The 27288-nt window shown below is 59.9% G+C and overlaps 1 protein-coding gene across 7 annotated transcripts in view; it reads left to right on the top strand.

Annotated features, from left to right (window-relative positions):
* Positions 1-27288, top strand: part of SHANK3 (SH3 and multiple ankyrin repeat domains 3) — a 54776-nt gene that overhangs the window by 19006 nt on the left and 8482 nt on the right. For all 7 annotated transcript variants that reach the window (XM_073787981.1, XM_033865709.2, XM_073787980.1 and 4 more), the window contains 8 exons: positions 5615-5690; positions 5883-5965; positions 6418-6542; positions 6643-6775; positions 7706-7786; positions 15505-15635; positions 16279-16363; positions 20562-22812. In XM_073787981.1, coding sequence (XP_073644082.1) covers positions 5615-5690; positions 5883-5965; positions 6418-6542; positions 6643-6775; positions 7706-7786; positions 15505-15635; positions 16279-16363; positions 20562-22812 — 2965 coding nt within the window. The remainder of the gene's footprint in view (positions 1-5614; positions 5691-5882; positions 5966-6417; positions 6543-6642; positions 6776-7705; positions 7787-15504; positions 15636-16278; positions 16364-20561; positions 22813-27288) is intronic.

Genomic DNA, 27288 nt, shown 5'->3' with positions numbered 1-27288 from the left:
AAGGACCCCTCTGGGAGTTGGGATCTGAGGTGGTCCTGCCGGTGGAAAGGAGCGGGGTCCCTTCAAGACCCCAGCCAGGGCTGACTGCGCACCCAGGAGGCCCCTCGACCCGCAGGTATTATTTCTGGCCCCGAGAGCTGGTGGGACAAGGGAGCCCCCTCCTGAACGGTGGCTAGGTGGTGGTCACTAGTGGTGTGTCTGGACCCAGGGTGCATTCCTCTGTCTTTCTGCACATGAAGGGCTCAGAGCCAGGGTTGCTGTGCTCCCTTATCCTGGGTTGCGGGTTTCCCCAGGGGAGCCCACCCCTGTGTGGCCTGGACCCCTGCCCTGGGTGGAGCGTGGCAGAGCCCAGGGAAGCAGGAGTGTGGCCGCTGACCCACTCCTGAGCAGGAGCCTTTGTTATAAATTATTTATTTATTTTTATTGGAGTATAATTGCTTCACAGTGGAGCCTTGACTCTCATACCTGGCTGTTCACACCGCCTCACCCTGACGGCTCTCCTTGCGGCTGGCAGCCTGGGAGGGACACGACATCCTGTATTCTGCCCATCGTGGGCAGGTGGGGTGGTATGTTGAGGTGGGGAGTGGTTTCGGAAGTTTGGGCTCTGGTGCCAACTGGACAGGAGAGGGGAGGGGAAGGAGGGGCCTCGAGACCTGCGTAGGGAGTGGGTCCTGTGCGCCCCTATAGGGTGGGCAATAAAGGTTCTGGTCTGAGAACTCTGTGGGTCCAGGGGCAGTTGGAGCTGAATCTGAGGCTGGGGAGGAAGGAAGGGAGGTCTGGACTGGAGCTGGAATTTGAGAACAGCCCATGTTTGTTAGGTGGTTGACGTGCGCTGGACCCTGTGTTGGGAGCTGGGGTCACAGGGGCTGGCTCTCTGCCTAGCGAGGGGCAGGCGGGCACACTGCATGGCTGTGACAGGCGTGAGCACAGGGGCCTCCCTGGGTCGGTCTGAAGGAGTCCGGGGGCCTTTAAAGCAGAGGTGTTGTTTGAGCTAAGCCTTGAAGGATCGCTAGGACCATCTAGGTGGTCAGCATGGTGGGGGTGGGGGCAGAGCCTGTCGGCCAGGGCACGGCCTGTTGGCCAGGGCACGGCCTGTTGGCCAGGGCACGGCGTGGCCTTCTAGACCTACACGTGCTGGCACCCCGTGTGCTCCAAGCAGTGTCAGGATGCCTGGCTGGGTTTTAAGCTCTCTTACATCTAAGAGTTCACTGACTCGTCCCGGCGTGCCTGGGAGGCGGGGACAGTTGTTGTTAGTTCACCTCTGGGAGGGTTCTGTCCCGCAGCCCAGGGCGCAGTCTCGTTTGCAGTGTAGGCAGTGGGCTGCAGGCTCTGTGCTGTAGCTACCACGCTTCATGGGCTCTGGCTGAGCGAACCTGTGTGTTGAGGGGCGGGCGGCAGGGCTGGAGTGGGGAGTGTGAGGGCTGGTCCCGCGTCCTGGGACCAGGGGCTAAAGTTTGTGGCGGTGTCGCAGGAGGAGTCTGGGGGGCCGCTGTCCTGATCGTGCTGGTCATTTAGGATGAGGGTGATGGCCCAGGCAGGGCAAAGCAGGGAGACGGAGACGGGATGGGCAGGGCTGGACTGGAGTCATAGAGAAGGGAGACGACACAGAGCAACCTGTTGAAGGAGCTGTAGGCCTCCGGGCAGTGGTGGGGCTCCTAGACAGGGGTGGCTCTGGGATTTGTCATCTGAAAGTGTCAGAAGGTACCTGGGTAGATGGGAGCGTTTCATGGACGGGCAGGGAGACGGGCCTGCGGGGGCTGCCTGCTGGGAGGGGGTGGGAATAACCTCTGTCCTTACCTGCAGGCCCGGCCGCCAGCTGCTCTGGGCAGAGTCTCTGATCTGGGACCCAGGGGCTGAGTTCTGCCAGAGGCGAGAGGGCAGCCCAGGAACAGGAAGCTGCTTCCAACAGGCCCAGATCCAAAGAAAGATCTGTTTCTGAGACTGGAGCAGGGACAGAGAAGGGACTTAGAGGCCAAGGAGGGGATACTGCCAACACGTGTGGGCCAGGCCGATGCCCTGGGTCAGCAGAGAGCAAGGCTCCCACGGCACCCATCTGGGTGAAAGCAGCAGTTGCAAGCAGGGAGAGTTGAGCTGTGAGGGGAGGGAGTGGGGAGGCGGCCCTGGGCATCCGGGAGGCTGGCATAGAACACCAAAGCTATGGCTCTGGCTGGCATCCTCCCTCCTCCTCCTTTCTTTCCAGTACTGGGGGTGGGGGGGGCATGCTGTGTGTTTTCATTTGCGTTATGTAATAATTTGTGTTTGGTCGATAAATATAAAAATAGGAGTCCAGTGATCTGCAGAGGGTCATTTTTGGGGGAGGAGTCCTTCTGCAGGCAGGCACTGTGAACGTTTCCGAAGTTGGGTCAGCGTGGAGAAGGGTGTGGTGGAGGTGAGGAGAGGCCTGGCCTGCTCTGGCTTTGGGGACGGCAGGGTGGTGGGTGCAGGTGTGCTGCAGAGGGAGGAGAGGGTGTGAGCACTGGGGACGGTGCCAGTGAGATCAGACTATAGGCCATCAGAACCTAGGGGGCCCCTCCAAGGTGAACCTAGGGGGCCCCTCCAAGGTGAATTTTCCTGCTTTATAAGGAGAGGGCCAAAAGGGACTGTCGAACATACTGAGAATCACACAAGTTAGTGGCAGGGTTCTGAAATCCAGATCAATACTTTTCCTGATACCTGTGTCTTCTGATGTTAACAGGAGCTCTTCTTTCCATCCAGCCACTGCTCCATCTACTCTTTTTTTAAAATTTTTCAATTTTTGGCTGCGTTGCGTCTTCGTTGCTGCACGCAGGCTTCCTCTAGTCGCGGCGAGCAGGGGCTACTCTTTGTTGAGGTGCACGGGCTTCTCGTTGCGGTGGCTTCTCTTGTTGCGGAGCGTGGGCTCTAGGCACGTGGGCTTCAGTAGTTGCAGCATGTGAGCTCAGTAGTTGCGGCGCATGGGCTCTAGGGCACGCAGGCTTCAGTAGTGTGGCTCGCGGGCTCAGTAGTTGTGGCTCGTGGGCCCTAGAGCACAGGCTCAGTAGTTATGGCGCACAGGCTTAGTTGCTCCGTGGCATGTGGGATCTTCCTGGGCCAGGGATCGAACCTGTGTCCCCTGCGTTGGCAGGTGGATTCTTAACCACTGCTCCACCAGGGAAGTCCCTCCGTCTACTATTTTTTTTTAAATTAATTAATTAAGTTTTGGCTGTGCTGGGTCTTTGTTGCTGCGCGCGGGCTTTCTCTAGTTGCGGCGAGCGGGGACTACTCTTCGTTGCAGTGTGCGGGCTTCTCATCGCGGTGGCTTCTCTTGTTGTGGAGCACGGGCTCTAGGCTTCAGTAGTTGTGGCTCGCGGGCTCTAGAGCTCAGGCTCAGTAGTTGTGGCGCATGGGCTTAGTTGCTTCGCGGCATGTGGGATCTTCCCAGACCAGGGATCGAACCCGTGTCCCCTGCATTGGCACGCGGATTCTTAACCACTGTGCCACCGGGGAAGTCCCCTCTGTCTACTCTTACATCCATCTATGCTTTCACTCACCCACCCATCCTGTCATCCATCAAGCCACCTAGCAGACCCAGTCCACCCATCCCCTCCTTCCATCCATCCCCCCACCTCCCTACCCTGCTCTCTTTCCCTCCATCCACATATATATACATTTACCTTTTGATCCATCCTTCTGTCTACCTCTTGTTCCATCCATCCTTCCATCCATCCACCCCCCCGCCCCAGCCAGTTGTCCACCTGTCTGTCCTTCCAGTTGGCATTTGGAACGCCTGTTGTGTGCCAGGTGCTGTGCTTGGTGCTAGGATCACAGAAACAACTGCGACATGGTCCTTACAGGAGCTTTACAGTTAGTGGAGACATGGTCCTTACCCTCAGGAGCTTACAGTTAGTGGAGACAGTTAGTGGAGACATGGTCCTTACCCTCAGGAGCTTACAGTTAGTGGAGACAGTTAGTGGAGACACGGTCCTTACCCTCAGGAGCTTACAGTTAGTGGAGACAGTTAGTGGAGACATGGTCCTTACCCTCAGGAGCTTACAGTTAGTTAGTGGAGACAGTTAGTGGAGACATGGTCCTTACCCTCAGGAGCTTACAGTTAGTGGAGACATGGTCCTTACCCTCAGGAGCTTACAGTTAGTTAGTGGAGACAGTTAGTGGAGACATGGTCCTTACCCTCAGGAGCTTACAGTTAGTGGAGACAGTTAGTGGAGACATGGTCCTTACCCTCAGGAGCTTACAGTTAGTGGAGACAGTCGTCAGAATCATAGGTCCCCTCTCGGGCCTCCTTTCCTGCTCTCTCTCCTGCTCCCTCCGCCCCAGCTGCCCAGGCTGTTCACTGTCCCAGAAAGCCTTTACCCACACGGAGGGCTGCTCCCTTACGTCCTCGTGCCTTTGTTCACCTCTCCCTTCCTGGGGAGGCCTTCACGTGACCACCTAGAATTGCAGCGCCCCAAACGGCTTCCTTTTTTCTTACTGCTTACCAGCATTCCACACGTTCTGTGTGTACCTGTTTCTCGTCTCCTCTCTCTCTTCATCTGTACAGTTTAGCCTGTAAACTCCGCAGGGTAGGGGGGCTTCGTTCTGTTCTCTGCTCCATTCTTGGAGCCTGGTACGTAGTAGGAGCTCAGTACGTACTTGTTGAATGAATAAATTGATCTTGAGGAATGCTAAGCTGGTAGAGAAGGGGGGAGGAGCTGAGGGGTGAAATTACAGGTGGTGGTGGAGCTGGAGACAGAGGTGCTGGGGGCTGGGGGCCAGGAGTGGGTGCGAGGGTACCAGAGAATCCAGTGTACGTGTACAGGCAGCTGGAGAAGTAAGCCTGGAGCAGGGAGGGTCGTGACTGGAGGTGCGGACTGGAACCTGCGGGCTTGCAGGACATCAGCGAGGCCGAGGCTGGGGCAGCTCTGCAGTGGCTGTGAGGGACTCTGAGATCAAGAGTACAGACGGGGATAAAGCTCTGTGGGATGCAGTGACAGCAGGATAGGGGGACCTAGCCCCCCATACATGGAGGTGGCGTCTGGAGCAAAGGACCCCATGGGGGTGAGCGGCTCTGTGGTGAGGGGTACGTTGAAGACACAGGGCCACCTCAGTGCCAGTTCACAGGGGTATGTAGCGTGACACTTGCGCATGACTGGGGGTCATGCACACACAGACAGGCACGCGTATGAGCACGGCACCTGCACGTGACTGCAGGTCACAGAGACACGCCTGTATGAACACAGCACTTACACGTGACTCCAGGCCACACGTGTGCGTGCGCAACCTTCTCTGCCCTTAGTCTGGGGGCTTGCTGACTCTCTCTGTGCTTGCCCTGGCCCTGTCCGGTCTGCTGTGTGCAGCCACTCAGGAGAAAGATGAGCCACAGCTCCTGCCCCCGTCTGGACTCTGACCCCTAGAGGCAAGAGTTCCTGCATGGCCCCCTCAGCCTTCCCACCTAGGACCGCTGGGCCCAGGACGCCAGGATTTGGACCCCCCACTTCCATGTGGGCACTACCATGCCAGGGGCGTGTGCGTGAGCGTGCGTGCATGCGTGTGCGTGTGTGTGTGTGCGCGCGTGCGGCTGGTGACGGGCGTGGTTCAGGGGGCGGTTCACGCCACGTGGAGGATGAGACCCTCTGTCAGCTCCTGAACCTCCCCTCAGAAACCCGGGAGGACCGGACGAAGCGACTTTTCCGCCACTACACGGTGGGCTCCTATGACAGCCTCTCTGCACACAGGTACAGGTGGGGCAGGTGGGCAGGCGGGCGAGGGTGGGCACGCGTGCGATGGAGCGTCAGATGTGGAGGGAGGCCTCCCGGGTGAGTCCAAGGACAGCTCCCAGGGTGGGCTGTGTCCCTGCCGTGGGATCCTGTCTGGGGCACGTGCCTTCCCGGCAGGGTTCTCCTCACCTTTCTGTTTTCCTCTGTCAGCGATTATGTCATTGACGACAAGGTGGCTGTCCTGCAGAAACGGGACCACGAAGGCTTTGGTTTTGTGCTCCGGGGGGCCAAAGGTAACGGAGCGGGGTACCCGGCTGGCAAGGGCTGTGCACCACTCGGGGTGTCTTCTGTGTCCTGCCTCTGCTCCTCTCCTCTGCTCTCCTCCTGCCGCGCCCCTGCCCCCCTTTCTTCTCCCCCACCCGCTTCCTCTCCCTGCTGTGACTCTGTATTCTTGGTTTGGGATGTTGGTAGGAGGCAGCGGGCCCTTTCCCTCATTGGTTCCCAGGATCTCTGCTGTGCGTGTCTAATGGAGCGGGGGCCTTTCTGGTGGGGTGAGTGGCGGGGGCGGGGGGGTCTCTCAGAGGGGTGTGTCCTGGACTCCCGGGCTGGCTCTTCTCGCGCCGGGCAGCCCCCGCCTGCCGCCCCCCGGCCCAGGTCGTTCGTGGGAGGTTGCTGTGTTGCAGCCACCTCCGCCTGGACCCTGCTGGCAGGACGCCGTCCTCATTGCCCTCTTCCCGTCCCACAGCAGAGACCCCCATCGAGGAGTTCACGCCCACGCCGGCCTTCCCAGCGCTTCAGTATCTCGAGTCGGTGGACGTGGAGGGCGTGGCCTGGAGGGCCGGGCTGCGCACGGGGGACTTCCTAATCGAGGTGAGGCTCGTCCTTCCCTGTGTGGCCCTGTGGGGTGCTGGCCTCTGTGCGAGCCCGAGGAGGACTCACCTGGATGGCCCCCGGGCCCTGACTGTCCCAGGTGAATGGAGTGAACGTGGTGAAGGTCGGGCATAAGCAGGTGGTGGCTCTGATCCGCCAGGGCGGGAACCGCCTCGTCATGAAGGTGGTGTCAGTGACAAGGAAGCCTGAAGAAGATGGGGCTCGGCGCAGAGGTGAGGGCTCGGGCTTCGGACCTCTGTGCCCAGTCTCCCTGCTCTGTCCCCTGACCTTAGACCTTTGACCCCAGGCCCATGCTCCTCTCATCACCCCCGGCCCCAGACTGCTGACTGCTGACGTCAGAGGCCTGAACCTAGGCGAACGCCCACGTGCGCCGCCTGGGTGCCAATCCCCGATGTTAGACAGCCAACCCTCTCCCGGCCTCTGACCCCAGGTTGCCCTCCTAAGATCCCTGCCCCCTCCTTCCCGGCGCCCCCCAGCCCCTGGCATGGAAGAGCCCTCCTTCCCGACGCTGCCAGCAGCTGCCTGGAGGCCGGGGTTGCCATAGCAACTGTGAGGTTGACGCTGCCGCTGCCGCTTATTGTCGGAGGGAAGGGGGAGGCGGCACCTGAGGGAAGAGGAAAAGCGTCTTCTCCCCGCGCCAACGTCGCGGCACAGCCTGGGCCCAGGAGGCTTTGCTGGCCGGGTCTAGCCCAGCCCAGGCCCTGGCTTGGCTGACCACACCCTGGTCCCCCGAGGGGCAGCGGCCTCCAGGCCTGGTGGGGGGGGCGGGCGCTGGAGCAGCAGGAGCCCGGCCTGCCGGGAGACCCCTCCCAGCCCCCACCCCATGACTCTGCCCTCGAAGCCTTCCACGTGGGCCCTCGGGCTGAGGCTGGCCAGCACTGTGACCCCCCCTGGGGCCCTCGACCACCGCCTGAGGCCCTGGCTGCCCTGGCCCAGCCCGGCCTTCAGCACCCCCTGAGCTCCCAGCGCCATGAAGAAGTTTGCATCCAGCCGCAGCCTGAACAAGATCCTGGCGCAGTGTGACTCGTCCTCGCGGGAGTACGAGGAGATCCAAGCGGTGGAGCGCAGGTGGCACCTGCACCTGGCCACGCCGCGCTGCCTGCTGCTGGACAGGAGGTCCAAGGCCTCCCTCTTCTTTGCAGCCCCGCCGCCCCCTAAGAGGGCCCCCAGTACCACGCTGACCCTGCGCTCCAAGTCCATGACGGCGGAGCTCGAGGAGCTGGGTGAGTGGCAGGGCAGGCGGTGGGCAGATAGCCCAGGGCGGGGGCCCAGGTCAGGGGAGCTGGGCCGAAGCCAGGCAGAGACAGAGGGGAGGGAGGACCGCGAGGTGGATGTATGGACAGGTTAGAGGTAGATGGGTGGGTGCTGGAGTGGTGGGGGAATTGGGTGTCTGTGGGCTGAAAAGGGAGCTGACGTGTGGATGGATCGAGGGCTGAGGGGCAGGGTGACAGGGCTGGGGACAGACAGTGGGACCACCACGTGTGGCGGTGGGGACTCAGGCCCTGGCTCACCAGTGTGTTTGCATGCGTGTGCGCACGCAGCCCTGGTCCTCCACACCTCCGGTATGACTCTACGTCTTCATTTCATCCAAGTGAGAAAAGGGGGCCTGACCTTTGCTCCCGGCTCTGCCAGGCACTAGCTGTGTGGTCTTCGCATTTCCTGTACCCTCTCAGCACCCGTTCACACATCAGTTAAGCAGGGCTCAGTAGAGTGAGCTGCCGACCTCGCGGGGCCGTTGTGAACATTGCTGGTATGGTGATGGGACAGGTCCTCGTAAGTTGCAGGAGGCAAACAAGAGTGTGTTGAGGCTTTGATGGGTATGTGGAGGGCACGATTCCAGGGTGACCACCAGCAGCCTCATCGTGGGTGTGTCTCGATATATGTGACCGTTAATAGCCTCATCATTGGCATGTTCAGATATACATGACCGTGTCCTGACATACGTGACAGTTAAGAATGGTTGTGCCCTGACTTACACGACCATGAACACCTTTATCGTGGCATGTCCCGATGCACATGGCTGTTAACGTGCTCGATCCTTCTATAACCTGAACCCAATTCGAGTCCCAGACTTTGCTCTCGTTCCAGCCATAGAAGGACCCCTGACTCTGGTCGTGTGCTGAGCTCTAGCCCAGTCGTGGGCACAGGAAGGGCCCTGATCCTGGTTCTAGACTGAGCCCCAACCCTGGCTTCAGGCTTGGTTCTGCCCCAGCCATAGAAGGAACCCTTACCTGTCCCCTAAAATTATTTCTGACCTCCCTCATGGACTGATCCCTGACCCTAGACCTTTGCTGAGCCCTTCCCTTCCAAGCAGGTACTCTTTTTTTTTTTGTGGTACGCGGGCCTCTCACTGCTGTGGCCTCTCCCGTTGTGGAGCACAGGCTCCGGACGCGCAGGCCCAGCGGCCATGGCTCACGGGCCCAGCCGCTCCGCGGCATGTGGGATCTTCCCAGACCGGGGCACGAACCCGCGTCCCCTGCATCGGCAGGCGGACTCTCAACCACTGCGCCACCAGGGAAGCCCTGAGCAGGTACTCTTGACTGCAGTTTAGTTTGGTGTGGAGAACAGCCACCAAGATAGATTAGGCTGATGTGGTCAGGACCTTCTTCCCCATAAATATTCTGAATAAAGTAAAACTCTAAAAATACACAGCCATCTCAAAACAAAAGAAGAGGAATTTCCCAGTTCTCGTAAATGAAGAGAGAAATCAGAGCCAAGGGAGTGAGAGGAAGCAGATGCTCCCATAGTCCATGAGGGCTTGGGACCGATACAGATCCTATGGGCAGGGCACTGGGGCTCTGATACCCCCACAAAGCCAAGAGATGGGGGAAGTAGAGCCAAGCCCAGGACTTGGAATTAGCATCAGAAGAACTGGGAACCGTAGGATGCTATGAAAGAGACAAAACAAGGTGTTTAAAGCCAAAGTTTGAGAGAAATAACAGAACTCATAATGAAAGAACAACACAGTGGGGGGGGGGGGAAATCAGGATAAGCAGATTTTAAAAGGATTCCTAAAGAAATGTTATTGAAACAAAAATAGAGCCCCTGAGATTTTAAAAATCCGTGCCTGGGAAACAATATGGTAGACCCACCTGAAGGAAGAAACTATGAATTAAAAGATAATCTGAGGAAACTACCCGAAGTTCAGCACAGAAAGATAAGGAGATGCAAAATATCAAAGAGTAGACAAAAAATATGGAGGCCAGCTGAGAAAAATCCCAGCCTAAATAGAGTCCCAGAGGGAAAGAGTTAAAAGATTGGGGAAGAGGCAATATTTGAAGAGTAAATGGCTAAGACTTTTCTAAAATTGAACGAGGACATGAGACTCCAGTTTGCAGGAGTGTAAGTCTGAAGCAATGAAGTAAAAACAAAGCTACCCCTAGACCTGTCATAGTAAAATTTCACAACACCATAGACGAAAAGAAAAACCTGAATTGCCAGAGAATGATGACTTAGAAAGGAACGGGGGTCAGACTGACAGCGGAGGTCTGATCAGCAGATGCTAGAAGACAGCGGAACGGTAACTTCAAAGTCTTGGGTCAGAATGCCTTTGCACCTGGAATTCTATGCCTAGTAACCTCGCTCATTCAAGAGTAAGGCAGAGACGCTCCGGGCCCCGGGGTCACAAGGGTGCAAGGCTAGTCATGGGGAGCTGACCCACTGCACTGATTGAAGGTCCAAACTGGTCAATAAACCAATACCAGTAGGCAGCTGGGTCTGGCTAGACCCCACACCAGGCTCTGGTGGGTGGTTCCTGGGAGTCTCTTGCCAGAGGCCGTCACGTGGCCACGTTCAGCTGCACGTTCAGAAAGAGGTGCTTGGGCAGCCTGAGGTCTGTCATCCAGGGACCCAGGGACTCTGCGCTGCAGAAACAGAAGATTTGCCTTCTGCTCTCTGGGCTGCTTCTGTGTGCAGAGACCAGTGGATGGAAGAAGAGCCTCCTTCCTCTCTGGCCTGGGTGTCCCCTCTGTTGCCTTGTGACAGGGTTGCTCCACAGACCCCTGTCTTCCAGAGGGAGGGGGCTCACTCTTGCGGCCCGAGGTCAGCATCCTTTTCACCAGCTTTTCCTGAGCAGAGTCTGGGGGAGGGTGAAGGGACAGCCTACCGCAGAGCCTCCATCCACACTGCTGAGTGAGCGGGTCACAGCTTTTGTTGAACTGGACCCAGGCCCTTCCCGTGGCTCTGTTCAGAGGAAACCCACAGGAAACCCACTCCTGCCCCTGGATGACAGCTGTCCTGGGAAGCCAGTCCACCTGCCGACCTTCTGTAGACACACGTGGTTTGAGGAAGCCAGGCCAGCATCAGGGTTTTCCCAGGTGCCTAAGCGATCATCCCATGATCCAGTGCTTGTGCTTTTACGGGACAGAAGGAAGGCCCGTGGGTTCGTTGCCAGCATGAACATGTCAGTTTTATGTCTCGATATCGAGGGCTGACAGGGCCCTTTAGTGTCTGTGGTCTATTGAGAAGATGACCTGAACACCTGGGAAGAAAGGAAAACGTGAGGTGACAGAAAAGCAGGTGGCAAGGATGGGGCTCACGCAAGGTGGCTCCCTGTGGCTTGGAGGGCCCTGCAGGGGGAAGAGGAAGGGAAGGTATATCCTGCCCCCTGGGGGGGCACTGGTGTCCCCAAAAAGGAAGGGCTGAGGTGGCTGGCAGAAACGGCATGAAGAGGAGGGGTTGGGTGGGGACTCTCCTGAGAGGGAGAGAGAGGGAGAAGGAGGGAGGGTGGGACCCCTCTAGTGCCCTTCAGCCCTGGGGCCCCTCACACTCAGCAGGTGCTCATTGCATAGCTCGAACCAAGGAGGTGCTGGGGCTGCAGAGGTTGGTGGAGGCCCAGGCCAGAGGGGCCCTGATGGGTCCAAGCCCCTCCTGTCCATCCTCTTTCCACTAAGAAATCTGGAACTTCTGGGTTCCTTGTTCTTTCGAGATGAGAATGTCAGGGCAGGTGCCATGCCAGGGTGTGGTCCCTGACTGGCCTTGGTCTGGAAAACACGCTGACTTGCCTGTTGTTGGAAACACACTGCAGGAATGCTTGTGGGTGGCCACTGCACCATTGGTGGCCTCTGAAATGGGTTTTTATGGGGTTTTGCCTTTTTTCTGAACAAACGTTTGATTGAACCTAGTGTGACTTAGCTGTGTGTCCACACAGGTGTGTGCATGTCTGTGTGTGTGTGTGGACGTACACGAGCACGTGTGAGTGTGTGCGTGCGTGCGCGTGCATGCGCACAGGCATTGTCCCTGCTTGTGGTTGTTCCCACCTTGAATTTCACGTACTGACTTGGTATTTGGGTCGGTTTGCCACCCGCCATCTGACAAGGGTATAGGCCAGGGGTGGTGGGGGTCTGGGAGGTCCTGGTTGTCGGGAGGGAAGGGATGGGCTAGGAGGGGTGGGAGTGGGGAGTGGGGCCCGGGTGCCGAGGGACGAGTCCTGCCTCTCACCCGTTTACTCTGTTTCTCGATTCCAAGCCTCCATTCGGAGAAGGAAAGGGGGTGAGTCGTCTGCTGTGCTCGGGGCCCAGCTTTGCCTGACCCTTGGCTGCGGAAGTGCTTGTGTGGGAGGGGCTCCTGTTCGAGTCAGGGGGTCTGGGAGCCTGGGTTGCACCCTCCTGTTGGCCTTCTCCGTGGGGGGGCTGCTGGGGGCGCAGTGGAAGGACCTGGGAAGGGTCAGATGGGCCTGGGATGGTGAGTGTGGCCACAATCCTCGGGGGCTCGAGTGAGCTGGGGGCAGCGGTGTGAGGGCCATGGGGGCTGCTGAGGCAGAGCTGGAAAGGCATCCCAGTGGAGGCCACAGCGCGTGCCACAGCCCGGAGCAGAGGCGGGAAGGGTCCAGAGGGCCCAGCTGTGGAGCTCGCTTGGGGAACAAGGTGACCGGGCTGGTGGGGGCGGGGGTGTCAGGTGCTCAGCCCCAGCCCGTGCCGCTTCTCTCTGCTTGTTTCCTGGGGCTCCTGTGCCTGGTGTGTGGGTCCCGCCTCTGTGCTTGGCCCTTTAGGAGCGGGAATCTGGGCCCCAGAGCTGCTGACTTGACCACCCCGCGCCTCCCGTCAGACCTCCCACCCTGGATCCTTTGAAGCTCCTTCCTGGATGTCCTGGATGTCCAGCCTGGCTCCGTGAGGCGCAGCAGCCAGGCGGGGACAGAGTCTGGGCCTGGGCGCTGAGGTCCAGGGTCTGGTGGGGTCTAGGGCCTGGCCTTTGCCAGCCGGCTGCACCTCACGTGGAGCCTGGAGCCTCCTTCTGCTGCACAGGAGTCCGTGCCAAGCAGGGGCCTGAGGTGGCTTTGTGGCCCCAGGCGTGTGTGTTCACTCGTTTGTCTTTGTGCCTGGTGCCCGCCCACCCCTCACTCCGGGATCCACTGGGCCTTCCCTGTGCCAGGGACACACTTGCCCATCTGTCTGAGCCCAGGTTCCCTGTGTGACCTGCGATCTCACCCTCTGAATTCTCCCGTCGCCCTTGCCCCGGTCCCAGGTGAAATGCTTTCCCTTTTCAGGGTCTTTTCAGGTATAAAACAGATGACTAGGTCTCCTCTGGGGACACTTTTCTTCACACCTTTGAGGCAGACACACAAGCTATTTCTGGAATGTTTTGGTTCTTTCCTCAGCTCATTAGCGGGGCTCCCAGGGTGCTCTGCTGTGGCCTGTGTGCTTCTTCCAGTCGTAGGGGAAGTGACGGCGATTCGTCGCCCCCGCAGGCCCCTCATCCCTGCTTGGGTCCTGGTTCAAACAGCTGCATCCCCAGCTGCGTCCCTGCCACATAGCGACCCTGACAGCCAGTGTAGTGCCCCAGACCTGGTTCCTAATGGGCTTCATTTCTTTTGTTAAGTATCTAAAGTCATTTATTTAAGAATATAGTTTTCTCATTTTGTTGGGGATTGGTGTCAACCTCACCAGCTTGTAGTTTGCAGAATTCTTGATGCTTTTCCTTTTGAAAATGAGTCTCGTCTGGCCTCAGCACCATGGCCCCATGGCCAACAATATTCGCTTTGCTAATAACTTCACGTGCACACTGCTCTGGGTCTCTGAGCTTGAGTGCTTCCGGACCTAGAGACGCAGCCCGTAAATCCACAGCTCGGGTGAGCGTGCGCCCCGTGAGGCCCACGGAAATATCTTCTCTCCGCTCATGTCTTTATGTCTGTGGTTTCCGGATAATCTGGTTGTTAAGTCTGATCTCTTACTTACCGGATCTATGATCTGGGGCAACTTATCTCTCCCAGAGCTTCAGATTCTTCTTGGGTAGAATGGGGGCAATAGTGATCCCTTCTGCCTGTGGTGGTTGCAGCATGAGAGGGGCCACATAAACCTCTTCTAACTCTGGAAATCCCCACGGACTTAGCAAATGGTGATCATGGTGATTTCAGCTTCCAAAGGGCAATTACTTACCTCATTACAGAAGCAAACAGGAAGGCCCCTCTCACAGCCCGCCCCTGTCTGCGCCTGGTGGCGCTGGGAGCTGTGCACAGGCCAAGCGAGCTGGTCTGTAGATGGAGCGTGTTTTGCTGGTCACTCGCAGCGTTTGTTGAACTCTCTTGTATTCGGGGACCAGGCTGGACGCGCCGGGCACAGCTGTAGCACTTCTGCCGTGTGTGCTAATTCTCACAACAGACACTGAAGCAGGTACCTTTCTTAATGCCTGTTATCAGATCAGGAAACCAAGTCGCAAAGAGATTAGGTCAGAACAGTCAGTATACAGGATGGGTCTGGGTTGGGTCGGGTACTGTACATCTCGGAGGAGTTTATTTCCTTCCCCACAGCAATGACTGAGCAGTGCTGGGAGGAGGTGTCAGGGCTGACCACAGTTCTTCAAGGGGGCACTTGGGGCATAAAAGGACTAAGTGTAACCAGATGCGTGGTCCTCTATGGTTGGCACAGCTCCTAAGAGTCTGGAAGGGCTCAGGGATTTCGAGGCTGAGTGATGGGTGGGCTGCGGTGGGGCTCCTGGATGAGAGGGGCAGTGTGGCGGCCAGGTGCACGTGGGAGCTGCCCCCAGCCCGTGCAGTGTCCCGTGTGCTGGCCCTAAGCGGGCCCTCCCCAGTCATCCGTCCACAGCTGATAGGTTTCAGACACAAGTGTTTAACAAAATCTCCAAGTCACTCGCTAATCAAAAGCACCACTTTCAGAAACATTACGTAGCTTTAAGAAAAACAAGCAAACAGTTTTTCTTTTCCAACAGATTTGAAGAGCGCCGCCCAAGGGCACCTGGTTCAGGCTCAGCCCTGGGCTTGTCCTTCCCGCTCCTGGCTTCTGGGGCTGCTTTCTAAGGGGCCGCTGGAAGCCCCCCAGCACTGCCCCTCCCAGTGTCCTCTTCTCTGCACCCCCCACCCTTGGTGGGGCTGCCTTTCGGGGGTTGTAGGTTCTGTGGCCTCCTGATCTGCATGCAGCTATTTCTTAGGTCTCTAGCCTCGGGCAGTGAGCCCGCCCCGACCCCCATGGTTCTTGCTTTATACACATTCTCTGTGGGCAGCGACTGTGCATCAGGTCTGTTCTGGGGCTACAGCCTATCTTTTGGTGCAGTGGCAGTACAGGCAGGCGAGGAATGCCACGTGCTAAGGAGAAGAATGAAAGGGCAAAGGGAAATGGGGAAATTCAGGAGGTCTCTGGGCTGTAAACAGTCCCGCCCCCTGCCTGGTTCTCTCCCTAATGGTCAGCCAGGCTTTTCCTGGAGTGGGGTTCGCGGGGTCCCCTGGGGCCTCCCTGAGGACGGAGGGGCCAGGCTGGAGCAGGGTCTGGGTTCTGGTGTGTGAGGGGCTTGGATGGGATACAAGTTGTGGGGCCTCCTGTCTTGTGTCTGGATTGTGTGCCTTGGGGAGGGAGGGGCCGAGGTGGGCGGGGCCCAGTGGCCTCTGTCAGCAGCCCCGGGAGGACCAGCCAGGATGCGTGAGTGGGGCTGCAGGGGGCGGTAGCGGGTTCGAGGTCCCTGTGGCTGAGACGGCACCTCCTTGGCTGTGCAGAGAAGCTGGACGAGATCCTGGCAGCTGCCACGGAGCCGGCGCTGAGGCCAGACATCGCGGATGCTGACTCAAGAGCTGCCACCGTCAAACAGCGGCCCACCAGTCGGAGGATCACCCCTGCCGAGATCAGCGTAAGCCAGCCTGGCAGCTGGGGGCGCTGGGGGATGGGTGGGGCACGGGGTCAGAGTGCCATGGCCCCTACTGGGTGTTTGTGCATTTTGGAGGGTGAGGGTCCATCATTTGGACTCCACTCTCCAGGGGTGGGGGTGAAGGACCCCATAGCGTCTCCCGAAGACACCTGGGGCCATCAGCCCTCAGAACAGCCACAGTCCAGCTCGTGCTGAGCTCTCACTCTTCTGGCGCCTCCCGCCTTCGGCAGGTTCTGTGCCACCTAGAGCAAGGACCCCAGCCGTGCTGAGGCCACAACATGGTGTCGCTGTCCCCCCCGCCCACTCCTCTCACTTGGCACCTTCTGGGCTGCTCCCGCAGCCTCACCTCGGCCATACCCAGGACCCCTGACTGCTCTGGCCCGTCTGCATCACCCCTGCCCAGTGCTGCCTATCCCTGTGGGCCCGCAGCCATGCCCCTGCTTCTTGGAGGCAGGGCCTGGGCCTGGCTTCTGGGTCAGACACCATGGGAATTAGCACTGTTGGAATTAGCACATGGGGTGTCTGATCTCAGGCTTGGGAGGAGGATGGGTGGGGCTGGATGGGCAGCTGGGGACCCCAGTGCTCTGGAACCTCCATATACCCCCACCCCCTCCAACTCTCACAGTCACTGTTCGAGCGCCAGGGCCTCCCAGGCCCAGAGAAGCTGCCAGGCTCCCTGCGGAAGGGGATTCCACGGACCAAATCTGTAGGTATGGCTGGGCTGGGAGCTGCATGGGGCTGGAGGACTGGGGCGGGGGCTGGAGCGCGTGCGGGGCTGGAGGGCCCCGTCTCTCCCCACCTTTCGACTGAGGTTTCCGGTTTCTCTCTGAGTCCTGTCTCTCCCTGGCCCCAACCCAGAGATACTTTGCTGGAAGATACCCTTGAGGCTTCTCGCCATCTGTCACCCCCTGCCAGTGGGCACCCCCGTCTGTACTTCCCACGGACACCAGCATCCCTGTCCCTGGGTCTTCCATATCCTACCTGGCTGTGCCCCCTCCAGCCCGAGTACCTGTCCCGTTTCTGATGCTAAGCTACCCTCCCCTTGAATCTGCCCTCTCCCCTCCCCCCGGCACCCCAGTTATTGCTCTGTATCTCTCCTCTCCTTCACAGCCAGTTTTCTCCGGAAGTCACCCATATTTGCTGTCTTCCATTCCCTGCCTGCCTCTCGGCCTTTTAGGGAATTGTCCATACCTGAAACTGTTCTCACCAGGGTCACCAGTGGTTTCCAGGGCGTTCCTCCCAGTGGACACATTTGATTTTGCTGCTCCCTCCTCCATGGAATTTTCCTACCCAGGGCTTCTAAGACAACACTTAACTGGTTTTGCCCTCAGTTCTCAGGCTGGACCTGTTCAGTGCCCATCGTTCCCCTGCAAGATGTGGGTCTTTCTCAAGGTTATGTCCTTAGCCTCTTTGCCTTCTGCACCTGTCTCCTTGGGGCCTCATCACATCTCACCCTTGGCCATCTCCTCTCTTGTTGACCCCAGACTGGGTCATCTAATAAGCCCCGCCCACTGCTCCTCCCTTACCTGCCCACCTGTCCATCCATCCACCTACAGACATGTCCAGTTGTCTGTCCAACTGTTCACCCACTGACCTTTCCACTCGTGCATCCGTTTGTCCCTGTGTACCCCACCGCTCTGTGTTCTACACACACTGGTTCATTTAGTACTTACAGGAACCCTGCTGAGGTAACACCATCAGCACCTCTGGATTATAGATGAGAAAACAGAGGTAAAATGACTTGCCCAAGGTCACACAGCTGCCTTACCTGTCTTCTATTCACTCATCTGGCCAGTTTCTGCAAACCCAATCCCTCATTCACCCCAGGACCCCAGCTGATTGATGCACACTCTAGGCTGATGCTGGGCAGGGTCTGGGGCTCAGTTGGAGGAGGTGACGTGTCTGCAGACAGCTCAGCTCAGCAGTTACATGGGGGGTGCAAAGCACATTTACTAGGGAGCACCAACCATGCTTGGGTGTCAAGAAAGGCCGGGCATGTGTGTGTGTGTTTGGGCTCAGACGTGCCAGATACTTTGCTGAGTGGGGGTTTCTGAGAGATAATGGCATGAATTGCTGACAGTAGTGGTCCTTCAGAGACCGCTATGGGTCATTTCTGTAGGTAGGAGGGTGGGGGAGAGGACACATGAGACTGCAGCTGCTTTGGAGCCAAGAGGCACTCCCCCCTCACCTCCCTGGCCTAAGCCCTGGGCATCCTCTGTGGTTTCCTCCTTATTCTCTGCCTCCCCGGACAAATTAGGGATGGCCGGCTTCCTCACCGTCCTTGCAGCCTTACCTGGCCAGGCCTCAGTGTCTTGTGCCTCAGCGTCTGGAGACCACAGCTTTGGTCTCCTCTTGACCTCCTGCCCCAGCTTCACCCTCTAGTCCATCCCTCTGGCCACAGGGGGCTTTCTGCACAAGATGCCACCTCACATCCCTAGAGTTGGTCCTCTGTGGGCTCTGCGTTGCCTTGGGGCCCTGAGGCCTAGCCCCAGCGCCCTCCTGCTTCATCTAGGGACCTTTGTCTCTGCCTCCCTCTGAGTGACATCTACCAGGACTGGCTGTTCTCCACCTGCCCTCATCTGCCTGGATGGCCTGTCCCTCAGCCCCACCCAGTCTCAGTACTGACCACCACAGGTCCGCATCTAAGTGCCTGTCCTTCAGGCTGTAAGCCTCAGTGGAGACTGCCAGCTGGTCCCTGCTCACCCTCCTGGACCCTCCTGTGCTCGGTCCATGGGTGGCTCATCTTTAATCCCCCTTGCCCTAGCCTGCCGCCTGTCACCCACTTGAACGCTGGCTGAGGTGTCAGACTCCGGGACTCCTACCCCTTGTCCTGGCTACGTGGCCCTGGGCACACATCTCAAGCCTTGAAACCTCAGGGTTGAGGTTCGCACAGAGGGCGGTACTCACAGACTGAGTACTGTGTAACTGCTCGCGGTGATGGTAGATGCAGGTCCTGCACCTTGAGGCTGGTGCGCAGAAAGTGCTGGAGAAATGCTCACGGCTGTTGTTTGGATTCCCGTTTTCATCACAAGGAAAGTGACTTGTCTTTACCCTGGGTCAGAACGTGGCACGCTGACCCTCCGGCGTGTCCCAGGTGCAGTAGCTTGTCCCACGTGGCTCCGTCTCGCGCACAAGCTTGTGGGTGTTGAGCTGCTGCGCAAGAAATGCAGCAGGGAGGAGACCCAGGCCGGACCTGGCACGGAATCTGTGTCCAGCAGTGGGGGTGGAAGGCTGGCCTAAAAATGATGATGGTGGTGATGATGATGATGATGGCGACGACCTCAGCCACCTTCCTGGGGGCGCTGCTGGGGGCTCAGCCCTGTGCTATGAGCTTTGAATGGCTTCACTCCGCGCTTCCGTGGGAGGGCGCAGGTCTCCAGAGATGAGGAAGCTGAAGCGCCAAGAGGTTAAGAGGCATCAGACAGGAAGTGGCAGGGCTGGAGCTCAAGCCTTCTCTCACACGAAAGCTCCCGCATGCGCCACGCCCCTTGCTGAGCCCTTACGCAGGACACACGCGAACAGTGCCGGGTGGGAGGCCTGCTGAGCACTGTGGTGGCCAAAGGAGGAGGTGGTCAGGAACAGGCAGGCTGCATCGTCGTGAGTTCATAAAAATGGGACCAAGCCCAGAGTGAGGCCAGGTGTAGATTCCCAAAGACTTGTTCCAGAGACCTGTGTGTCAGCACTGAGGAGCCACCCCTCCACTGTCCTTGCATCGGGCTGCCTTACACCTGCAGCCTAACCGAACACACCTGCAGCACAGGTGTACGCATTGTGTACACGGGAACACTCGGGAGGCCCTGCCCTGTCCTGGCTGGGCGGCGGGACGGTGGGGGCTCTGAGCGCCAGCCCTGACCCCGCACAGGTCCTAATGACAAGCTGAGTGCGGCAGGAAGTAGGGTTCACTTTCAGTCCATGTTGTCCATGAGAGAACTGGGGCGTAGAGGGGCTCAGGGCCTGGCCTGGGGTCACACAGCCCATAAGGAGTGAAACTAAAATACGTGTCAGGTGCTCAGCCTGCCATTCCACTGCCGCCTGCCCTCCCTCCTGCCCAGCCTTTCTGAATTTCCGCCACTAGGGCTACGGCAGTGACCTCCTGGCAGCCTCCCCCAGTCCAGTGCCCGTCGGTCTCTGGGGTAGAGCCTTTCAGGACTTCTCTTTACAAAGCCTCCCTCACCTGGGCATCGGCTCTCTCCCCGGCCACAGCCCTGCTGCCCCCTTGTCCACAGCGCGTCACTCCCGCTTGGGAGAGTTCCCGCTCATTTCTGACCATCTCCCTTCTTCCCGCCTCTGGTTGCCACCAGGGCCTCCCAGTGACACCTGCTTGTTCCACTGCTGGTGGTTCTGAGATGAGGCCTTGCGCAGTCTTGTGTGCGAAGGCCTGTGCCAGCCACCTCCTGGCCCTTCTCTGCAGTTCTGTCCCCACGACTGGGGGTGGGGGTGGGGCTGCCCCTGCCCTCCTGCGGTGTTGACCTTGGGCTCTCTCCATGTACCCAACCTGAGGAGGCAGAATTTGGGTCTTCTGTCACAGCCTCCGCTGGGGGGCCCTCCTCTCCGCTATATCTGAACGGATACCTCTCCCCAGTCTCCGCAGGAGCCCTCCCAACCCGGCGGGGACGAGCCCAGACTGGGGATCTTGCTTAGATCCCCTGCTCTGGGATCCCCGTGTCTACCCCGATCTCATACTAGCGCCCACGCCCACCCTGACTCCGTCCTCTGGCTGGCGGCCAGCACCGCCCGCGGATTAAGAAGGCGCCTTGGCGTCCGGGACCTTGGCTGCCCTGGGGTGGGGGGTGGGTGGGGGCGGGGCCGGCCTCTGCGGACGGGGAGGGCGGGCGCCTGGGTCGGGAGGGGCCTCCTCGAAGGCCCCTGGCTCCTGGGCCGGGCTCACCGGGGCCCCTCTGTCCGCAGGGGAAGATGAGAAGCTGGCGTCCTTGCTGGAGGGGCGCTTCCCGAGGAGCACGTCGATGCAGGATTCAGTGCGCGAGGGCCGAGGTATCCCGCCCCCGCCGCAGACCGCACCGCCGCCCCCGCCCGCACCCTACTACTTCGACTCCGGGCCGCCCCCCGCCTTCTCGCCGCCGCCTCCGCCGGGCCGCGCCTATGACACCGTGCGCTCCAGCTTCAAACCCGGTCTGGAGGCGCGCCTGGGCGCGGGCGCCCCGGGCCTGTATGATCCCGGCGCGGCCCTGGGGCCGCTGCCCTACCCGGAACGGCAGAAGCGCGCGCGGTCCATGATCATCCTTCAGGACTCGGCGCCCGAGGCAGGCGACGTCCCCCGGCCCCCGCCAGCGGCCACTCCGCCGGAGCGCCCGAAGCGTCGGCCGCGGCCGCCCGGCCCCGACAGCCCTTACGCCAACCTCGGCGCCTTCAGCGCCAGCCTCTTCGCGCCGTCCAAACCTCAGCGCCGCAAAAGCCCGCTGGTGAAGCAGCTGCAGGTGGAGGATGCGCAGGAGCGCGCGGCCCTGGCCGTGGGTAGCCCTGGCCCGGCGGGCGGCAGCTTCGCCCGGGAGCCCTCCCCGACACACCGCGGGCCTCGGCCGAGCGGCCTCGACTACAGCCCCGGAGACGGCCCCGGGCTCGCGTTCGGCGGCCCGGCCCCAGGCAAGGACCGGCGGCTGGAGGAGCGGCGGCGCTCCACCGTCTTCCTGTCTGTCGGAGCCGTCGAGAGCAGCTCTCCTAGCGCAGATATGCCCTCCCTGCAGCCCTCCCGCTCCATTGACGAGCGCCTGCTGGGGGCCGGCGCCACCACCGGCCGTGACCTCCTGCTGCCCTCCCCTGTCTCCGCTCTGAAGCCATTGGTCAGCAGCTCGAGCCTTGGGCCTTCGGGCTCCACCTTCATCCACCCGCTCACCGGCAAACCCCTGGACCCCAGCTCACCCCTGGCCCTTGCCCTGGCTGCCCGGGAGCGGGCTCTGGCCTCCCAGGCGCCCTCCCGCTCCCCCACACCTGTGCACAGCCCTGACACCGACCGCCCTGGGCCCTTGTTTGTGGATGTGCAGGCTCGTGACACTGAGCGAGGGCCCCTGGCCTCCCCAGCCTTCTCCCCGAGGAGCCCCGCCTGGGTTCCTGTGCCTGCTCGCAGGGAAGCCGAGAAAGCTCCCCGGGAGGAGCGGAAGTCACCGGAGGACAAGAAGTCCATGATCCTCAGCGTCCTGGACACATCCCTGCAGCGGCCAGCCGGCCTCATCGTCGTGCACGCCACCAGCAATGGGCAGGAGCCCGGTGGGCTGGGGGCCGGAGAGGAGCGCCCGGGCACCCCAGAGCTGGCCCCGGCCCCCACGCAGTCGGCCGTGGTGGCAGAGCCCCTGCCTAGCCCCCGGGCCCAGCCCCCTGGCAGTACCCCGACCGACCCCGGGCTGGGCCAGGGCAGCTCAGAGGAGGAGCCAGAGCTGGTATTCGCCGTGAACCTGCCGCCGGCCCAGCTGTCCTCCAGCGATGAGGAGACCAGAGAGGAGCTGGCCCGCATCGGACTCGTGCCGCCTCCTGAAGAGTTTGCCAATGGGGTCCTGCTGGCCACCCCACTCCCTGGCCCAGGTCCCTCGCCCGCCACGCTGCCAGGCCCGGCCTCAGGGAAGCCGAGCAGCGAGCCGCCCCCTGCCCCCGAGTCCGCAGCGGATTCGGGGGTGGAGGAGGCTGACACGCGCAGCTCCAGCGACCCCCACCTGGAGACCACGAGCACCATCTCCACAGTGTCCAGCATGTCCACCCTGAGCTCGGAGAGTGGGGAACTCACCGACACCCACACGTCCTTCGCCGACGGACATACTTTTCTACTCGAGAAGCCACCAGTGCCTCCCAAGCCCAAGCTCAAGTCCCCGCTGGGGAAGGGGCCGGTGACTTTCAGGGACCCGCTGCTGAAGCAGTCCTCCGACAGCGAGCTTATGGCCCAGCAGCATCATGCCGCCTCCGCCGGGCTGGCCTCCGCTGCCGGGCCTGCTCGCCCTCGCTACCTCTTCCAGAGAAGGTCCAAGCTGTGGGGGGACCCCGTGGAGAGCCGGGGGCTCCCCGGGCCCGAAGACGACAAGCCAACTGTGATCAGTGAGCTCAGCTCCCGCCTGCAACAGCTGAACAAAGACACCCGCTCCCTGGGGGAGGAGCCGGTTGGCGGCCTGGGCGGCCTGCTGGACCCCGCCAAGAAGTCGCCCATCGCGGCAGCTCGGTGAGCAGGGCGGTGTGGGGAGGGTCCTGTCCCCTGTCCATGCCCACCCCGTTCTTCCTCTTGTCCTTCCACAGTTCCCTCTGTTCCTCCTCCACAGCCCGTGCTGTCCCCTCCCTCACCTGTCCGTGGCACCCATCCCTGTGCTTCTCCCGTCCACATCTTTGTCCTTTATCTGGCCTTGCTTTACCTGTCTGAGACCGAAGGCTCTTTCAGCGATCTGAAATATCAGGGGTTCTGTTCTCTCTGTCCCTGTCGGTGCTGGCAGTGGGAGCTGGGCACCCACCGGAGACCCAGGCTGGCCATGAACGCCTTCACAGCCCTCCTGGAGGCTCCCTGCCGCGGGGTCCCTGTGCTCTCACTCTCACACCTGACGTAGCTGCCTCTGCTACCATCAAGGGTCGTTCTCTGGTCCACACTCAAGGTGCAGCTCTCCCCCACCCCCACCCCAGCTACTTGGCTTCTCTGTGGCCACATGGCTGTCCCACGTGGCCAGTGCCATCGTTCCTCACTTCCTTTCGTAGCTGCCTTGCTTCCTTTTGAAACCTGGAGTACACTGGATCCTTTTCCTCTTAGGACCCACCACCAGTTTCCCGTTTTCTGCCCCGGAAACATTTCTGTTCTGTCTCTCAGCACCGCCTCAGAGTCTCTCAAGCACAGGTCCCTGTGCGTGATTTTCAAAGTGCATCGGGAAGCCATTCTTGGGCGGAAATCATGCCGTTTTTCTGTACCTCTGTCCACTCTCTCTTCTCCATACTTCACCCGTTCCTCTGTCCTCCCCGCCCACTTCCTACACAAGGTGGGGACTTAAAGAGGCCACATGGTGCCCTGGAAGTGGGGGGAGGGGCCGAGCAGGGGGCTGGGGTGCTGCTCTGGCTGGGCAGAAGCTGCCAGAGCCTCTGGGCTCATCCCTTGGCCCTTTCCTTGAGGACCTCATTCCCAAGGCTCCGCCCCCAAGGGGTGCCTCCTCGGGCCTGTGGGCTCCAGGCTTGCTGGCGGGAGAGCTGGTTCCTGCCCACGAGTGGTCTGAGGCAGAGCTGGCCGCCCCCTGGCCAGCCCTCGTCTGCCTTCGCCTTCTGCGCCCCGTAGCCCTCCCCCACCTCTGGCTTTGTGGGTAGCACTTGGGTTGCCACCTCCTGAGTCCTTCTCGCCGCCCTGAAGACCAGCCTAGTGAGTCTTTCCTGCCAGCCTTGGGAGGCAGAGTTCACAGAGCAGTGAGGCATCCAGGTCTTGCGCACAAGGGCTTGTCTCATCTACTTTCTTCCAGCTGAGGACTCGAAGGATAAGTGGGGGCTCGGGAGACGAGTGACGCCTCTCCCGCGTGGTTGGGCAGCGCTGCCCTCCGGCTCCCGTCACCCCAGGCTTGCGCCGGGGCCCTCCCCTTTTCGTCTCTTCCAACTCCCAGTTGAATGTGAAAGCCCTCTTCCCAGCAGGGCGATGTTTAAAGTGCCCTTCGAGTGGGTGTCAGGGGTGTGGCCAGGAGTGTCCAGTTGCAGTGAGCAGCCCAGGTCCTAGGCCTCTGTGGAACAGAGGGCGGGGATCCCTGATACAGCCTGGACCAGTCCCCATCTTCGCTCTCTGTTTCTCCCCCCTCCACCAGCCCTTCCTTTCCTCTGTGCCCCTTGGTCCTGATGAAAATTAAAGCCATTGACAGCGGGTAGCACAGTGCCCGGCACAGTGCAGGCCTCAATAAAACATTTGCTAAACGGACGAAAGAACAAAGCTAAACGCAAGTGCTGTCTTTTGTGACTTGAGGTCTAGGGAGGTGGCTTAGGACAAATGCCACAGAAGGACAGACACTTGGTTGAGGTTTGCTGGTTGTCGAGCCCCTTGGCCGAGCTCAGGAGAGCCCAGGTGTTGCCTTAGCTCTGCTGGCTCCTGTGGTGCAGCTGGGCCGTCACAGGGCAGGAGGAGGTGGTCTCTGGGCTGGACCTGCCGCCATGTCCCTCACGGTCGTCCTCAGCGTTTCCCCTTTGTCACGGCGAGGCGCTCTTGGCCAGTGGGTCTGGGTCATGCCAGAACCTGTGTTTGTTTCCTTTCTTGGAAGTGGTGTGGGGGAGGGGCAAGGCCAGCAGTTCCAACCTGTACATCCCATCTGTCCTGCAGGCCCACGGGAGAGTGAGCCTCTTTCCCTCAGGAGTTCCTGCAGAATCCCGGCCTCCGATTGGCTTCGTGTGGATCCCCTGCCTCCCCTGAAACGGTCACTGGGGTCAGGGAGGCATTGGGCTACTGTTGGCCAGGCCTGCCTCATATGCTATCCTGGGAGCCAGGGCATGGGGTCAGCCAGAGCTACCGGATGGGTGCTGAGTGAGGGGGGCGGGTGTCCAAAGGAACGTCAGGTGCTGTTCCCAAAGGTGCCAGATGCCGGAGAGCCTGAAACAAGAGGCTCCCTGTGCCACGGCATTCACCAGCTCTGGCACCTGGCTTTGTTCCCTGACATCGGCCTGGGGTCAGGGGGCCCTGGATCCCCACCTCAGCAGCTTGCATCTGAGTTTGTATTCTTGGACAAACCACTTAACCTCAGTGAACTTCAGTCCCACCCCTGTGAAATGGTGAGGGTGACCAGGCCCTCAGGCGGGCCGGTAGGAGGACTCTTAGGGTCCTTACGGGAAAATGAGCGCTCTGCACTGGAAAAGGCCAAGTCACGTCACCTCCTGTTCAGAGCAATTCTGTTCGATGGATAATAATAGAATCTCCATTTTCCAGACGATAAAATTGAGCTTCTGAGGAGATCCATTCCAGCCAGCAGATGGTGGCATCTGGCCTCAAGCCCCACTCTCTGTCCACTGGAGTATGGGGCCTCTGTCATTCAGCCGCTTCTAGTGACAGACACTGTGTTTCTGTGCCTCAGTCCCCTCACACAGAAGTGCGTGTGTTCGTTCTGTAGACCGAGCCTCTGTCTGTCGGTCAGGTGTGTGACAGACAGCACGTGGGTTCTGAAATCACCTGCGGTTGAGCCCAGCCAGTGCCGCTCGAGAGGCCCAGCAGCTCCCGTCTGCCCTGCGCTTCCACTCCCACTTCCCTCTACATTTCCTTCTGCTGCTGTTCACCCTTCCTTCCTTCCTTCCGTCCTCTTACGTGCCCCTTCTTGCCCTCGGACCTGGGTGGAACCATGGCCCCCGGGGTGGGCCCCACTGCCTGTCCTGGACCCTTTACTTCTGGCCCCTGGCAGGTGGCTGAGCAGAGACGCTGTGGCCACGTCCAGTCAGCCCCGCACGTGGCCGGCAGTGGCTGTGGTGCCCATCGGCGCTGCTGGGCAGCTCTTGTTTTGCCGCCAGCGGTGGCTAGAGTCTGACACTCATTTCTCACACAGCGATAAAAGTGCTAGTGATACTGTCTTTCAGAGACATGTCCAAAGTGCAGGAAGTTCTGATGTCCCAGCGGGGCTGTTTCCTTCCCAGGATGGATCCTAGCTGAAGCCCTAGGGCAGTTGCCACGGCCACCCAGTGGGTCACACCCCTGTGCCTTGTCCACTGGCCCCCATGTGTTCCCTCGCAGGCCTGCCCCTCTCCTCACCCGACAGACACCACAAGAGAGGAAGCGCCTGCTCTGCCCACCTTCCTCGCTGGCAGCTCAGTCTAGGCTCCGGCGTCCTTCCCCCGCAAGACACTCTGCGGCCCGAGGTCTAGGAAGACCTCAGAAGGGGAAGGGGACGTTACCCCTTATGTCACGGACTTGAAGCACCTTGTGGAAATGGCACTGGGGCATCCGGAAGGCCCATGGCCTTTGGCTTTTTGGAACTTTGATCCCAGACCATCCACCTCTTTATGCTTCTGGCTTTGGGTCTAGCCTGATAGGCAGAACATTTGTCTGCTCAGAGCCCCACATCTGCTCTGAACTCCCTTTGTCTTCCAGACCCCGCGGGTGGTCTGAAGGGCACATGTCTCTGAGCCCCACAGCAATACTCAGTTTTGCTGTGGCCCTCAGCTTGACACCTGTCTGACCGTCACATCTGATGTTACAGAAAAAAGTTCATGGCGAAATAGCTTTGGAAACCCAAAGTTGATGAGGTTTCTTTCCTGCAGTACTTCTCAGAACTTTTGATGTGCTGTGTGCTGTGGTCTCGGACAGCTTCTTTAGTAGATCACTAATTAGCATCCCACAGAAGACGCACGTTTCTGCGATGGTGGAGAAACCCCGCCCTGGGGACCTACTGTGAGCTCTGTCCTGCTAGCCCATCTGACAGGGATCTGGATAAAGCCATACATGACTGCAGGTGCCTCAGGGCTTATTCTTTTGAAACTGGACCTGTTGTTTGCCGGCCAGTGCAGGGCACAGGGGCCAGGATGTGCTCTGTCCTTGCGGAGGTCCTCACAGGTTGGGGGCCTGTGAGGTGTGTTTTTGCAGCAGATGTGATCAGGGCTTCAGGAGTTCACGGAACTCTGCTAGGGGAGCGGGAAGGGGTCACAGAGGAGGGGTCATAGGGGCATCTGGGTGCATCAAGGTTGGAGCCATGACCTAGTGTGGGCGGTGAGAAGT

Source organism: Tursiops truncatus, chromosome 11 (assembly GCF_011762595.2).
Source record: "Tursiops truncatus isolate mTurTru1 chromosome 11, mTurTru1.mat.Y, whole genome shotgun sequence".
NCBI lineage: Eukaryota > Metazoa > Chordata > Mammalia > Artiodactyla > Delphinidae > Tursiops > Tursiops truncatus.
Note: the sequence above shows the minus strand (reverse complement) of the source record. Positions and strands in the feature narration are given on the sequence as shown.